This window comes from Durio zibethinus, chromosome 6 (assembly GCF_047325235.1).
Source record: "Durio zibethinus cultivar Kanyao isolate XHJ-2024 chromosome 6, ASM4732523v1, whole genome shotgun sequence".
NCBI classification, from domain to species: Eukaryota; Viridiplantae; Streptophyta; class Magnoliopsida; order Malvales; family Malvaceae; genus Durio; species Durio zibethinus.
Window position 1 is genome coordinate 33,445,877 of NC_143167.1, and position 15,942 is coordinate 33,461,818.

Below are 15,942 nucleotides of genomic sequence, written 5' to 3' on the forward strand. Positions count from 1 at the left end.
TTATTATTATAAGCAATTGTTGTCTAATGATAATAAAATGCCAATAGATAAATTGATCTGCTGATATTTAAAAATAAAAAAAAAATGCATTTTTAATATGATTAAATGAAACAAGTTGATCCATGTGTTCCTTCGAAAAAAAATATTGGATTTGAATTGTCTTACATGGCCCAAATATAGTACTACTCATAAACAATATCTTGGGTTCAATTATCTCACACGATTTTTTTTTTTCACTTTTGATCTAATTGAAATGTATTGCAGGTAACTTTTTTGTTAATGGGTGGTCTATGGTCTCTTGTTTATTTAGGATTCAATTCTCCTTCTAAGTTATGTGATTATAATTTAATTTATGTTATAATTATAAATTATTTAATTAATTATATAAATATAAACGTTAATCAAGGATATATATATTTCATTTCGTATGTAGTAAAAATGTGCTAGTGAAATTTGAAATTAGGGAAGGTTTAACATTTTAATAAAGTTTGTTAGATTATATTTTGATTTATTGATGAATATATATATATATATATATATATTATAATCGCATGATTGGCTCATGTTAAATTAACTGTCACTGAATATTTCTAATAATAAAAGAATTGAAAGTGACAAAATAAATCCAAAATTAAATTTATTTCATTATTTGGACAAAAACAGTAATTTGCATTAATGGAGGATTATAACATTTTTTATTTATTGAAATAATATTGAGTTTTATTAACGAGTCGTTTGAGTTATGTTTGATGCATAAAATTATTGATATGATAAGATAATAATTATTTTATATCATATTTAATTTAAATCTAAAAAGAGAGATATGAATTGTAAGAAATATTAATATATTTTTGATATAAAATTATTTAATTTTTTTAAAGTGGAGATAATTATTTTTAATTCATTAAATTAAATTTACATGTCTAATTATACTATTAAAAATTATATCAATAATTTAAATTATATAAACTTTAAAAATAATAATTTTAATAAATAAATAAATAATTTTATTTTTATTATTACATATTTTAAATACAAAATAAGATAACATTAATTAACCTAATCATATTCATACTATTATCTTATCTTATCATAATTTTATGTATCAAATATAAATTTAAGATATTATTTAAAGTTACAAGTTCAAATTTATTGAAATTTATGAAATTAATCATAATTATTATATTTAATATAAAAAATTATAAGTTTAACAAATGCTAATAAAATCCAATAGTGAGAATTATTTTTTTTGTCCGAATGTGAATAGATGTTAGTAGTACAATTCAGCTGTCCTTTACCAACAAAAAAAAAATCGTATATATCATCAAATGATATTTTCCTTAATCAACTGCATAAATTTATGATATTTTTTCTCTTAAAATTAATGCTTAATTATGTAATCACCCATTTAAGTGACAAAAACACGTTCTCATCAATAACCGTACAAAGTTCGACATCAGATGATCAAACATCAATCATAACCGTGCACGTTAAGAGTCAACCAAAACCTATGACAAACACGATCATTCGAACCTGGACTGCAACAGAATTCCGCCTCTTTCTTTATTTCTTAATTCTTACGAAACCAAAATATCTTTATCCATTTTTTTTTATTATTTTAAATTATTAAAATATTTGATATAATTTTACATTTTAAAAAATTATAATATCGTATTTAGATTATAAATTTTTTAATTAAAATAATATTTACATAAAAATAAATAAAATTTTAAATATCATATTAATTAATAAATTTATAATTCAAATATTATAATTAATTTTTTGTAATTTAAATAATATATTAAAAAATTACTATAAAAAATTATTTATTACATTAACCTTTTATTTTTCTTTCCTTATCTCTACAATTTCCAGCAAAATACATAAAATAAAACGAATTTTCCATCAGGATAAGGGTTCCCCATCCTCATTTATTCGCTTGATTATTAAAATAATTAAATTTTTAGTGAAATAATATAGAAATTCAAAGGAACCTTTTTTTTTTTTAATTTTCTCTCTATGTTGTCAATAATTGCGGAAATATCGTCTCCCACGTGCACTTCACCGGATATTAATAATACCCACTGCTTTTACACTCTCCTGCATTCTCCGCTCTTTTTAATTCCCAAAACGATGTCGCTCGTTTTTGAAAGGAATGATGATACTAATTCAATCAGGCGCTCAGCGTTTATCCAAGGAATGCAGTGTATCCCCGTGTATGATTCGCCGGAGGAGAAAAGCGAGGACCAGAGGAGGTTGTTGTTGGCGGAGGAGATACAAGATGATGATTTGGGGTCTTGTAGTTCATCGTCAATCGGAAGGAACAGTGATGTTTCCGGTGAATCATCATCGGGCGGTGAAGATTCAACTGAGGCTGAAGTGCAAAGCCAGCTTAAAGGACCTTTGGATACCATGGATGCTCTAGAGGAGGTTTTGCCTATGAGGTAAAATTTTTTGAACAAAAAACCTTAAAATTTTGGGGTTCTTTTTTTTTTTTTTTTCATCTTTCTGGGTTTTGATCCAATCTTGGTTTCTGTTGATGCGTTTTTGTTAAAATTTTGCAATGAAGTTTAGAGGAATGGGTAGGGTTCAGTTTGATATTTTCTTCTATCTGGTAACATTGGTTTGGAGAATTCATTAGAAATATCTATTTTATAACTCCCATTTTTCTTATTAAGCATTGCTTGAAAAACAGGAAAGTACTTTCTTTAAAGGACTGTTGTGATTTTGCACAGTTGTTGTTTGGGTGCTTCGATTTCTTATTTTTGTGCTTTTGCTTTATTTCAGAAGAGGCATATCCAAGTTTTATAATGGCAAATCGAAGTCCTTCACAAGTCTTGCTGATGCTGCAGCTGTTTCCTCTGTTAAAGATTTTGCAAAGCCAGACAATCCCTATAACAGGAAACGCAAGAATTTATTAGCTCATAGTTCTTTGTTGGACAAGAATCGTACTAATCCTTTGAGAAACAGCGGAAGTGGGATATCAAAGAGACTAGCTAACTCCAATCGAAGCACAATGGCTCTTGGAACTACTACAAGCAACTCTGACTTCAACTCAACCTCCTCATCGCTATCTAGCTGTCTTCCACCTCTGCATCCTCAGTGTAAAAAATCAACTACCATCAGATCATCATCGCCGACTATGCGAACGAACCCTCCTTGCCGGTCTTTCTCCTTGTCTGATCTACAGTTTGTTGCTGCTGCAACTCCTGACATAGCTGGTTTGGCTGTTCATAGTGGCAACAAGGACAACAAACTGCGTTGAATTTAACTGAAATTTCACTTTCAAAATTATGAAACTGGACGTTGCCAAGATGCTTATGGTATTGGTCTTGGAGACTGTCTCTTACAGCTTCCTGATTTGATCTAATGGTTGTACTTGTAGTGCTAGGTATACGATGGCCATGCATTTTGAGAAGTAATTCCTGCTGTACTATTCTCATCTCTTATTTGCATTCAGTTGTTAATGATGAGAATGCTTTATTGTATAATACCAGAAGTAAGATAGATTCTCTTCCTAAGCAGCAAATGTTGGCCTTTTTCTTATTTCAGCAATATGGGAGTTATTTTACATGTTACTATAGTACAGTTTTTCCTTTCCTCTTCCTCTCTACCCACTTCACCATTCCTTGTGTTACTTTTCTTGCTGTATGCAGATGATCTGTGCTTTAGAGTGGCTTGGTAACGGATTTCCTAGGTCCTTGGTTCAGCTCGTCGTTATGGTTCTTGGTTTTTGCCAATTCCTGTGGCAAATAGTGGAATTTGCTAAATTGGTCATCAATCATCAGCAGATGGAAATAGCAAGTGGCTGACAATTTGAAATGAGAAATAAAGCTTAGAAATGTTTTCAACTTCCCCTTTATTACTTTGGAAGTGCGGTCTACCTCTGTATTAAGAGGGAAAGTTGTAGAGAAGTTCAATCTAGTTTCCCGGGTAAGGTAACCTTCTTGTAAGTTTCAAGACCATTGAATCTGCCTTGATGAGGTATGATGATTACACCAAAATTATAGCTATAGGAAGTCAGATTATGGTTGCACCGGCATGTTCAGATGTTCGTGTGCATATTAAACCTGTTCAAGTTGTTACAAGTAAAAGTTATGGATGTCACAATAATGCAAACGGTGAGGCATGATGGGCCTCGGTCCAAAGCCTAAATCCAAATGGAAAACGAGTCGCCTTTCCACTCTCCTACCATTGCCGAAACCGGACCAAAACATTGGACGACAATACATCCTCTCCATTTACACATCCGTATATACACTGGAAATACGATTCTATTGTTTCTAATCCTTCTTAAAGGTAAGCATACTCCCATGGCTTCAGTGATTTCAACTCAAGAATTACAGTAATGAAGTACTAGTGAGAGTTTAGTCTTAAATTTTTATTAACATTGGCTTTTATTGCGTGTTTGGTATTTCTTGGGGATTGAATTCTCAGTTTTGGTCGGTTGAAAAATGGAGCCGGCCCCTAATGGTGAAGAACCCACTTCGTGGGATGAGTTATACAACGTAGATTTGATTCCATCTGACTTGTTCCTCAAGTTTAGAAAAGAAATCAAGGGGTTTCGAGTTGGTGTCAATTTTGAGGTTATTTTTTTATGTTTTTCCTTCATAGTCTTAGATTGTTGCATCCATATGCTCTATGATGTTACAATTTTGGCAGATATTATATGATTCCCGTTATCCTTTTTGTATGTAAATGGGCATCGCTTTTTGTTTGGTCCAGTGAATTTATGTATGGAGTTTAGTTAGTAAGTAGTAATGTAAGCTTCAGGCATGAATCCATGAAAGGAATGTTTTTTAGCTGTCTCATCTTCTTTATTTTCTACTTTAAATGTTGCTTTTACTTGAAAAAGGATACTTTTATAAAAGATATGTATCAATTGCTGAAACTAAAGTATGGCTAATGATGCTATGCAAGACAGCAAGACCAAGAATCAAATATTGTTCAATTATTTGTTAGAAATGTCTGTAGCTTTCGCATTTTACAAGTGATAGGTGGTTTAGAAACTAGTTCACTTGGAATCATGGCCTATAATTTTAACCCTAGACTTCAAAATTTAAAAGCCAAACACAGTATTAGAATCTTTTTTCTTTTTGAAACCATGTAGAGGGAAAAACGCAAGAACAGTACATCAATCGAGGTTTAAGAATGGACCCTTTCCGTCTAGCCGTTGTAGCCTGCAACGGCCATCTATCTACCACTTCAATTGTTATATATAACTTCATAATCTCCTTTCTGTAAAACTCCAAAGCAACCCTTAAACCCGACTCATATCAATCAAAGCATCAACCGAAAATGACTTCCTCCAAGCTTAGAAGCTCATTTTCATTCCCAAACCTTCTCCTCTCTTGCTTGAGTTTCGTCCTCTTTATACTCTCTGCATCCTCTCTTGCTCCCATTGCTCTCCTCAAAATGCCTCCAGCTTCACTGGGTTTAGCATTCCTGATGGTCTCCTGCATCTCCCTTCTCTCCTCCTTCGTGGGCTTCTACTCTCAGCTCACCCACTTCTGTTTCATAACCCATATTTCACTTCTCCTGGCCTCCTTGATTGGGCAAGTCCTCAGCATACTGGCCTTATATACAAGAGAAAAATCTAGCCTTTCGATGCTGAAATCCCCACGGGACCCAAAAGAGGCAAAGCTGTTGGTGAGAGTGGAATGTGGGATTTTCATGGCAATGTTGCTAATGCAGTTGGTAGTGTTAGTATTAACCTGCACTGTCCATAACTTCTGGGTGAGGGAATACGAAGGATTAGAAGCAGAGAGAGAGGCAACAGCCAAGAAAAGGAGCAGAAAGGTAGCAAGAGTGCAAGAGGAATCCATGGCAAATGCAGCTAAAATTGCTGAGATTAAAGCAAAGGAGTTTGATGAGAAGATGAAGAGCAAGTATTGTCAGTGGGTGAAAACTGATTTTGAAGGCTAAAAGGCATGTAGTCAATGATTAGTGTTAATTCTTGGTTTTCTTCTTGGGGTCACTCCTGTGGTGGCCACTGGATTTGTATTGCGGAGCCTATCACTTTTTTCGGCATGGATTTTGATGTGACGGGTGACTTATAATGAGGTTTTCTTGTGTAATTACTTTTGAATATGTTGATTATTACCATATTACATTTGTTGATTTGGCATAGTACATTTCTGAAGTTAAAAACCTTTTCTGGTAATTTCGATTTTCCTAACCTTTTATTTCGGAGTGGGCCACTTGACCTTCACGAAATCTTCATTCATGCTATATAGGCCCATAAATTCAACGTATTTAAGCTTTGGGTTTGTGCCTAGCTAGCTATTTTTTTTAATATATTTCATATTTATTTAATTTTAAAAATTAAAATTTGATAATTAAAATTGAAAGGGAGGCGTGATCAAATCAAGTTGAAACAGGCATAAGAAAATTCATTGCAAAAGTCCAAATATCCAAAATTTTTGTCTAATTAATGACAATGATTATTATTATGTGTTTATCAATGTATAAATCAAAAACAAAAAGAAAAAAAAATTGTGGGATGAACAAGAAAAAAAAAATGGCGGCTAAAAATAATCTGACAAACAATATCCAAAACCAAAACAAAACGATGGGGATATGAATTAAGGAGCTTGTTTTTCTCAACCAAAAACGTTGTACTTCTCTTTCTGCTCCGCTTTGCGTGTCCGCCATTCCTTATTATTTGCCTTGCCTTCGCTCTCAGCGACTCAGACAAATCATAAAAATAAAATAATTTTGTTGACCCGCCAATCATTTGGAGCCTCTAACTTCATGCCGCATCACCACCGTCCCACGTGTCAAAATCTCCCTGGCTTTCCTTTGTCAGATAATTTCGTCTTATCCTCTTTCCATGGCCCACCGCTTCACACTCAACGGCAGCTGTCAGTTTCTTTTTTTTTTAATTTTTTAATATTCGATTGCCAAAAGTAACTTCATCTCGTTCGTTCCCCATTGCCAGCTCCTCCGAACATTGCTGCCAGATACACCTATATATAATATTAAATAATTCATTAGAGTTTTTTTGTTTGGGATTTTCTTGATCTTTATCCTCTTTCAGATAAGAAAAGGATAAGAAAAGACAGCCAAAAATTTGGATAAAGTTTTCCCGGATAAACTATTTCCTGTATCCGGGAAAACTTAGTTGCCATGTCAACCATTTCGATTTACAGAGCTGAATTCTTAACTTTTTCTAGCCATGGATCGAGGCCCCGCCTCAAATTTCAAAGAACTTCCCTTTCTCCAACTATGTGAGTTTTTCCTCTTTTTTTCCTTTTAATTTGATTATTTCAAGTTAACAATCAGGAGATATTTGGCTTTTGAATGCGGTTTTATTTGCTTTTGATTTTTTTATATAGAAAAAGTTTAGGGTTTTTAATTTTAAAAAAAATGTTATCTTTTGCGTACTTTCCTTTTAATTTAATGATGTTTTCGGTTATTTGGTTTTTGGGGATTTGATTAGGAAAATGGATTCGAAATCAATGGAAAGGGTGAAAAAGGAAGAACTTTCGATACAGCTTCAAACGCCGTCAATACCTCAGCTGGAAAACTCAAGACCGTCTAATCTTAGGTTTGACCGGCTGCAACCGTCGGATCAGGAGCTGAATCAAGATAACAGATTAGAATTTGGAAAATTCGTGGCAAGAGAGGCCGTCCTTGATGAAGAATTCTGGGTATACGCCATTCCTAATCTTTTTCTCCATCTTTTATTTGATCAAATGGACCTTTTGGTGCTGATGATTTTGTTTTGATTTTGATATAGACAGCGGCATGGCTGAGAGCAGAAAGCCACTGGGAGGATCGACTGGGTGAAAGGTAGGGATTAAATTTCTAAACTCTTTTTTTGAAGTAAATGAGAATACCCTTCTGTTTTATGATTGGACTTATCCAAAGAAATGAACCATTAAGTCCTTATTTGGTAGATATTTATAGTATAGAGAGATTTAGATACACAGGACTAGCTCTTTTATGCAAAGAAGCAAACCTCTTGACCTAATTATGGGAAAAAAATGTAATAGATGTAGATAAATTGTTTGAAAATTTGACTGTGGAAGGTCTATCAGGTTTAGAGGAAGAGAGTTATATTAAGATGCTGACAATGGACTTGATTCAATTCCCACCCCGCGTTTATGCAGCTGCAGCCTTGACAGACTTTTTTTTTGCTAATGTATATGAGTGGATATTGAGTGCCCCTGATTTTAGCTATTCATGATATATACAGATATGTTGATAACTTTAAAAGGAAATTTGCTGAGCAGGTAAGAAAGCATAGTGTCTTCTCTTAGTTGCTTATAAACACATATGAATTTCAGTTACATTAAAAATGCTTAGAAACTTTCCTTATTTTTAGGAGTTCAATGCCATAAAAGGCCGATACAAGGGGCAACAAGGACAGACATATGCATGTGTTGTCACGGTATGATGTTTTCATTTTCCCAGATTGGTATTCCTTTCAATGTGTTTGTTATCTCCTTTGGGTGAGGATTAGATCAAGTTAGAGCTTCTCTGTTTCTCTTCATTACTGGGATACAGTTCGTGTTACGTTATTGTTTTCTTTAGGTGAGGAGTCTTATAGTGTTTTGATATCAAATTGTCAGGTTAAGAAAGAGGAGAGGAGTGTCAAACGCACAGTGTTGAAAAGTGTAGTTGGAACCCTTGATTTCAGCATTAGGCATTTGTTGCATGGAGAGTCTTTTCCAGGGGTACGTGCATACTTATTATATTCAGACTGCTAGTTCTTCATCAATCTAAATAAGTTGTTTGTTCATATAGTTGTGAATTTGAAACCCTTGCAGGAACGTGAAAAGCATCTCTTCTGCAGCATCAACAGAACACATATGAATAAATATATTTATGTTTCCAACTTATGTGTAGCCAAATCAGCCCGTCGACAAGGCATTGCTAGAAATATGTTGAATTTTGCTTTTGAATCAGCCAGATCAAGTGGTAAAAATTACAAGCTTATTTCCGTCAGATGCACCTCATCTGGTACTAGTAGTGGGAAAATTACCTTCTAATGTAGTTATTCGGTTGCAGGTGTTGAACTGGTATATGTGCATGTGAATAGAAACAATGGACCTGCACTCGAACTGTACCAAAATATTGGTTTTGAGGTAATACCATTTTATCCACTCTATTTTTTACTTTGTGGTTTCATTTTGTGCCCTTCTGTCATTTTTCACACGGGGGCTGATATACATATTGCATTCTTCATCAGATGGTTGAAATTGCAAGTTCTCAGTTGTCAAAACAGCAGATGTACTTACTTTGTTATAAGACTTAAAGCTCTGTTGAACACAAAATTCAGGATATCTTTTTTTTTTTTTCTCTTTTTGAATGAAAAAAAAAAACCCATACATATAGCTTGTGAACTCGGGGCTTAGGAATGACTGAGGATGGGGAAGGATTAACCCAAAAATGTAATTTCCTGACATTACTACTCGGGACATATGTATGTATTATTTCCATAATCAGAAATTGTAAATGCTATGAATTTCTTATATGCTTTCTTCTTACCATTCTGAAAAAGATGGTTTGATGGATGAAGCATGAATTGGGACATATGTGTAATGAAGGCGAGTTTCCCTTTTATAAACAAGTTGGAAACCATGAAAAGGAGAAACAAAATAATGAGAGCGGGCAAAGACTGCACGTATGAAACCTTACCGGAAAGGCAGAAAATACTTGCACCTTCCGAGATTTCAAGTATCTAAATGAAGATCTGAAAGTGGAATGAGACCACTAGACGTTCTTGATCTATATGCTCTCCGCACCAAAATATTTCCGAGAATGTTGTAAGCTGCAAGTCTCACGTTTTTGGATTATGGTAAATGTGGTCATGAATATACCCTGTAATGTAATTGAATGGAAACATGATATCATAAAATGAAAGGGAAACGAACGAAAACATCTTCATGATTGCTTATTCTTTGATGTAAAAAAATATAGTGAATTATTCATTTGAAATGAATATATATATATATATACACGGTGAAAAAGGTGGCCAAAATTATGATCATAAATTACCAGGTAAATCAGGAAATTCAACCATGAATTGTTTTAACGGGCAAGGGCTTCGAGATGCCATCACATTCCAGAAACATGGATGTGATTCTGGTTCTTGTTCTGCTTCTCTCACTAAACCCATACAAAACCTTAAAGTTTTAATTAAAAGAAAAAAACAAGCCATTAGATTAAACAAGCTAACATCCAGATTCAGCAAGGTGACCGTTTTGAGCGTACAAATAGATTAGTCGTACTACCCTCCTTTTAGTAAAATTAAAAACAAGACTTGGATTTGTTTCAAGAATTTCATTCATGAAAAAGAAAAGGGAAACATATCCTTCTAGAAATGACATTGTATTATAATTTTACTACTAGAATCTCATCTCATGCATGCCAAGCAGCCGCTAATGGTTGAATTCAACATCTAACCTTTTTTCCCTCGAGTCTCATCAGCTAATTTACGTACTTAAGGTTGCATATATATAGTATTAAAACTAGTACGAATATATATCAGCAATTACTCTTAAATCAACAGCAGATTGTATCGAGAAACACGAATTGTTTGGGTTTGGGTACCAAGTAGCACCTGGGTAAACACTTACATGTCGCATTATGACACACCTCGGGCAAAAGGGTAGAACAGTGCACCCATTTTACAAAAATTGCTCATGTAGGAAACCCAAATGATACAACTGAATAGTCGGGTCTCCAACAAAAAGACATCACAGGGTGACAAAAAATGTCCAAGTTCTTTAGGCAGCAAAATTCGCCTACATGTTTCCTGGACAATTCCTATGGCTAGTTATTCACACCCAGATCACATTAAAGATGACACTGCAGAGTACTGCATTGGACCCAATTTAAGAATCAGGTACTTTGATATGCTATAAAAGTGGAGAAAACTTCAAACCGATGATTTCTACCTTTGAATTAGAGTGGCCATACAGAAACACGTTTGTAATCTGCAAAGAAAACACCAAGACAACATAAAACTCTTAATGTCTGGCAAATACTGATGAAGGTCTGCGGCTAACTCAAGCAGCATGATATTGCAGCTCAAGAAAGTCGGACAATTAATTGGTCATAAGATAATTTTAGGCTGCACATGCCAAAATGTGAGTCCGATGGGACAAAAGTACCTGAGTGCATCCAAAAAGTTTAAGCATCCTCAACGATAAACAGCTATCCACAATCAAACCCACAGCTTCATCAGTCAGATTTCGGCACCAAGATAGATCCAAACTAAGCAAATTTCTTGTGCGTCTCGCAAGTGATAGGGCTGTACTTTGACCAACCTAAAAAAGGGTCATACATCATTAAGAAATCAGACGAATACCATTGAACGAAAACAAGCAAAGAGACTTAAAATTGTTCTTTTGTTTTGTGGGGTGGGAGGGGAGACTAATGTGTGTGCCTGTCTCTGCACGTGTGAGAGAAAGGAGAGGCACTAATCCAGTACCTTCAGAACATTGTTCAGTGACAGCTCTTTCAAAACCTCCCCAGACATTTCAAGAAATGCAGCTATAGCATCATCACTATTGCATAAAAGGGACAAAAAGTAAAGAGTGAAATTTAGATCTAATATAAAACAAATCATATTAACAATATGAGAATGAAATGAACTCCAATGTACTTTGGACATAGGTGGAATAGAAAAAGACAATGTCAAGGCCAAAAATGCAAAGAAAAGTAAGCATGCAGAGAGCAGGAATGCCAGAGCAACTGCTCCAACCAACCACTTGCCTACAGCATTGATTAGAAACCCATAAGGCCACTCCACTCTCACACTATTATCCAGTAAGACATTGGAAATAAAAACTTAATTGCCCATCGAAAGCCTTGAGCTTCATTGGGATACAAACACCATTGTATGCTAAACTCAACTATGATGCAATGTCAACTACAAGGAATCAAGTAGCAAAATATAATTCTGCATGAGATCATAGCACAAGATTCTATGACACAGTAAGATAAGTAATAATAACCTGAACCTCAAATCATGTAAATACCTGAATGCATTGCGGCAGAGTTTCAATGACTGTAATGATCTACAACCATTGGCCAGGTAGGCAAAAGAAGAGTCAGTCAGTTTGGATACATTACCAATATCAAGTGCACGTAAACTTGAACAGGTTTCCGCAATGATTTTCAAGGAAGAATCAGTTAATTTCCTGCAAGAAATTACATGCATCCAACATATTAAAGGGACAAAAGCAATTCAAAACCAAGGAACTCTAAAAGAATTTAGATGTATATAGGTGTTAAGCAAACATACCCACAACCTGTCAAAATCAGTTCCTTGATACCATCACCTCGTGCAATAATAAATTCCTTGATGAAACCATCAGTAACAGATTCCAAGCCTGCTACTGACAACACTTCCAAATGCTCCAGCTTCTTCAATGCTGGCAGAATCAGCATGGCATCAATACTTTGGCAATCATTGATATATAGTTCCAGTAGAACTGATGCCAAGGAGGTTGCTAAAGTGTCAATAGCACTGTGGGTAAGAAGTGAACACTGACTGAGATTTACAGACCTTAGTACAGGGGCAGAAGAAACTAGAACACTTAGCCCAGCGTCAGAAAGCCGAAATGCACCAGTCAACGACAAATTAGATAGTGCAGGCAAGCTGTTTGACGACCGAGCTAAGGTAGAAGGTAAAATATAATCCGGCAAACAGTGGCCACACTGATCAAGTTGAAGAACCTGAGTTCACAAAGGAAAAAACTTTAGATTATCCATAAAGGACGATCAGGGGACAGATAAATAGCAACAACTTTATACTAAATAAGATTGAATATGGACTTCCCATAAAAAATATATATATATACTAGGTTAAACTAAAACAGAGGTCAGAAAATTTAATAATATCCTCAATACTTCCATATTTAAATCCTGGGAAGGGGAGATACAAACATTGTTGACCTTCACTTTTAAGCCAGTCAAAATGTTCTAGAATTGGTTGGATGTTAGAACCACATATTCTCAACTAAGTTACATAATATTGGCCAAAAAAAAAAAAAAAACTGTCACATAACACAGCACTTGAAATTAATAAGTAAATGATTAGTTACTAAAAAACCCATGTCATTCTAGTGCAATTTGAATAGCAATATAGCATTATCCATGGAAGCTTTACATGTATTATCTGGCCTTAAGAATTTTTAAACTTGCTTAGTCAACATATTCTGGTGTGGAATATGAAAATGCAGAGTTATGTGCAGCTGTTCTCGGTTAACAGAAAAACAATGATGCCACTACAGCTGATATACTTAACCAACAAGCAACCATGAGTCTTTCCATCATTACCACACAACACTAGCTCAAATCAATCTGACATAATAAGCAAGCAAGTGCGGTTCCACTAAAAACAAATTTAAACCAATCAAAGCAGGAAGTGAAGCCCAAAACTGAATTCATGCACCATGACAATAAATAAACAAGCAACATACCGTCAAGTTGGTAGTGTCACACCCTTCAAAACATTTAGTGAACTGTTCCTCCGTTAGCCATGAACAATCCTTCAGGCGAATTTCAGTCGGGGATCCACTAACGACGAGGTCCAAAAAGTTACTATTTATTCGTCTCGAGTCACAGAGCATCTGACATAGCTTGTGCCTCAGAGCATCTGGCACATGATCAAGAGAAGCAATTGCATCTGCATTATTGACCAGAACACTCAAGCACATATCAAGCAATGATGGAGGCAACCGCTTTGAACAGTCCTTTCCTTTACCCTTTTGAGGAACCCACTTAATTTGCACGGATTGAACCTTGTCTGAGGAAGAACTCCCCTGTCGTAAATTCATATTCTCTGCTCTATCCCTTATAATCTTCATAGCAGTAGAGAAAGGCCCAGGCCAATCTTCAACACCCTTCTCTTCTGGCTCTTCTTTGGAGGGAATTTCCCTTTCAGTCTCGGCAGAGAAATTGGTATTGTCTTCCTCCTGGTCGTCGAAATGGGCAAATCGAGAAGCATTTTGCCTAGCCGTATCTCGAAACTGTTCGATTCTCCCCCCATTTCTTCTCTTATTATTCTTCTTACTTGGCTTTTCATCTAGCAATGTCACTTTCTCGGCAGAATGAGTAACGCCTGAAACAGAATCGTCAATTGAACTCTCAGCTTTAGATTCCAAAACCGTTTCAACAATCAATTTACCCTTCCCTTTCTCTTCTCTACTGAATTTGCTTCTTCTGTTCACATTCTCTTTCTTATTGTTTCTCTCCAATTTCTCTATACCCTCACTCTCTTCCCTTAATATCCTTTCCCCTTTCTTTTCAATTTCAACCTCCTCACCGCCTCCGTCTCCGCCGCCGTCACTAAATGAACTCCTCTTACTAACCCTCTTCCCCGACCGCAAACTCAAAACCCCTATACTCTCATGGTTCTCAAAATCACCATCATTATCCACACTCAACTTCCTCTTTTTCGAAAATTCTCCATTTCGCCTTTCAATCCGTTTCTCCACCTCCGAAAGGCCAACCTGGTCGGCACTTGAGGAAGCTTTTGTGGCAAGACGAAGGCTCCGCCTGAGTGAGGGCGTGGAATCGGAGCCCAACCCGAGGGTTTTAGGGGAGGGAGTGAGTGAGGGAGATTGGCGCGTCGCAGTTTGTTCGCGGCCTTGAGTGGGAGTGGCGGGTGGGTCGATGTTGGCCCGGGCTTTGCGGGGCTTAGGTGGGACAGGGGGGACTTCGCGGGATCTTAGGACCGGCATGGTTTGCTGTTGAAGGAACGGCGGGTAGTGAAACGGACAGTCTAAACGGAAATGGCTATGCGTTAAGCGATCAGGTGTAATATTAAAAAGGGCGCGTTCCTACCATATTTAGGGTTTGTTTGAGCGAGAGCTTCTTGTGTACGCTTATCAGTCTCAATTTTCCCGCCCAAATAAATGCGTCGTCTTACGTTTGGGACAGAATGGGCCGATAAGGGTTCATCCAACAAAATTATGACCAGAATGTTTTTCCATTTTTGGCCCAAAAAAATTGTACCGCTTGAATTATTCTAAATTCTTTTTTTTTTTTGCCATAATAATTATTCTAAATTCAGTAAAAATAATATCACTATTACTTTTGGTTGATCGAGAAATTATAAGTTTGATTCCATTAACGTTCAAAAATCTATTTCTTTTTAAATCTTAAACTTAAATTTGATCTCAACATTTTTATTCGACCTAATAAAAAAATTATTTTCAAACTTGATATGTACTTTTTTTGAAATGCTTTCAAATGAATTCATATTAATGAAAAAATATTATTTATAATTATTGTAATATAATTAATTAATTATAATTTTAAATTACATAAGATTCACTAAATTTTTATGTGCAAACAAATTTTCAAATAATAGATCTTATACAATTTTCAATTATGATTAAATAGTTTATAATAAAAAAATTACTCATTAAATTTTACCGTGTAATAATCTTAAAGGATGTCCAGGTACTGGAATGCGTGTTAGAAGGCTGAGCTCAAAAGGTTTGTCAAGTCTAAACGACCGCTGATTAGTGGAAAGTATCACGTGTGGGGCCATTCAAGCCTGGAACTCTAACATCCCATCGCATCATCATCATTTATACTCTCTCCTCACATTCTTTCCCATTATTATGTATACTATTATTATTTATGTCCGTATATTTTTTTCTTTTTCTTCCGGTTCAACAACATTTTATAACGAACTTAAAGTTTGGTTGTCAATAATTGAATTTTAGTATATATAATTTTTTTTCTTGTTTTTATATTGAGATTTTTTATATATAAAATAAAACAAAAAACAATAAAAATTTAAAATTGAAATGTTAAGCAATGTCAGGTGATTAATATATTATATATTTTTAATTTAATAAAAAATAATACATTAAATATATATTTTAAATAATATTAAATAATTCTTAACCGTTATTCCGAATCTTAATTAAAAAGTCTTCGCGATCTACCATGCAGCCACCGTTTCTCCGC

General features: G+C 34.9%; 4 protein-coding genes across 10 annotated transcripts; 3 read left to right on the plus strand and 1 right to left on the minus strand.

Annotated features, from left to right (window-relative positions):
- Positions 1-1,989: 1,989 nt before the first annotated feature.
- LOC111284537 (uncharacterized) lies at positions 1,990-3,573 on the plus strand. Of its 2 annotated transcripts, none has more exons than XM_089763108.1 (2): positions 1,990-2,444; positions 2,791-3,573. In XM_089763108.1, the coding sequence occupies exons 1-2, from the start codon at positions 2,020-2,022 to the stop codon at positions 3,263-3,265; spliced, it is 900 nt and encodes a 299-aa protein (XP_089619234.1). In that variant the 5' UTR covers positions 1,990-2,019; the 3' UTR covers positions 3,266-3,573. The 2 variants fall into 2 exon arrangements, with proteins under 2 accessions (XP_089619234.1, XP_022728954.2); XM_022873219.2 differs by having other exon boundaries at positions 1,998-2,444; positions 2,788-3,573.
- A 1,375-nt stretch (positions 3,574-4,948) lies between these two features.
- On the plus strand, positions 4,949-6,132 carry LOC111284539 (uncharacterized). Its single transcript, XM_022873222.2, has one exon. It carries the CDS (start codon positions 5,299-5,301, stop codon positions 5,923-5,925), a length of 627 nt encoding a protein of 208 aa, XP_022728957.2. The 5' UTR covers positions 4,949-5,298; the 3' UTR covers positions 5,926-6,132.
- A 794-nt stretch (positions 6,133-6,926) lies between these two features.
- LOC111284538 (GCN5-related N-acetyltransferase 6, chloroplastic) lies at positions 6,927-9,479 on the plus strand. 3 transcript variants are annotated; one of them, XR_002689524.2, is made up of 9 exons: positions 6,927-7,229; positions 7,442-7,652; positions 7,742-7,794; positions 8,201-8,237; positions 8,330-8,395; positions 8,577-8,681; positions 8,775-8,925; positions 9,002-9,092; positions 9,197-9,479. XR_002689524.2 is itself a non-coding variant. In XM_022873220.2 (9 exons), exons 1-9 carry the CDS (start codon positions 7,129-7,131, stop codon positions 9,260-9,262), a joined length of 867 nt encoding a protein of 288 aa, XP_022728955.1. In that variant the 5' UTR covers positions 6,927-7,128; the 3' UTR covers positions 9,263-9,479. The 3 variants fall into 3 exon arrangements, 2 of the variants coding, with proteins under 2 accessions (XP_022728955.1, XP_022728956.1); XM_022873220.2 differs by having other exon boundaries at positions 9,016-9,092; XM_022873221.2 differs by lacking the exon at positions 8,577-8,681 and having other exon boundaries at positions 6,944-7,229; positions 9,016-9,092.
- A 1,011-nt stretch (positions 9,480-10,490) lies between these two features.
- On the minus strand, positions 10,491-14,929 carry LOC111284536 (F-box/LRR protein). 4 transcript variants are annotated; one of them, XM_022873216.2, is made up of 7 exons: positions 13,440-14,925; positions 12,260-12,693; positions 11,994-12,155; positions 11,444-11,519; positions 11,124-11,279; positions 10,908-10,946; positions 10,491-10,828 (listed from the first exon to the last, which is right to left on the minus strand). In XM_022873216.2, exons 1-7 carry the CDS (start codon positions 14,700-14,702, stop codon positions 10,802-10,804), a joined length of 2,157 nt encoding a protein of 718 aa, XP_022728951.2. In that variant the 5' UTR covers positions 14,703-14,925; the 3' UTR covers positions 10,491-10,801. The 4 variants fall into 4 exon arrangements, 2 of the variants coding, with proteins under 2 accessions (XP_022728951.2, XP_022728950.2); XR_016343218.1 differs by lacking the exon at positions 11,444-11,519 and having other exon boundaries at positions 13,440-14,929; XM_022873215.2 differs by having other exon boundaries at positions 10,491-10,946; positions 13,440-14,921.
- Positions 14,930-15,942: the final 1,013 nt, after the last annotated feature.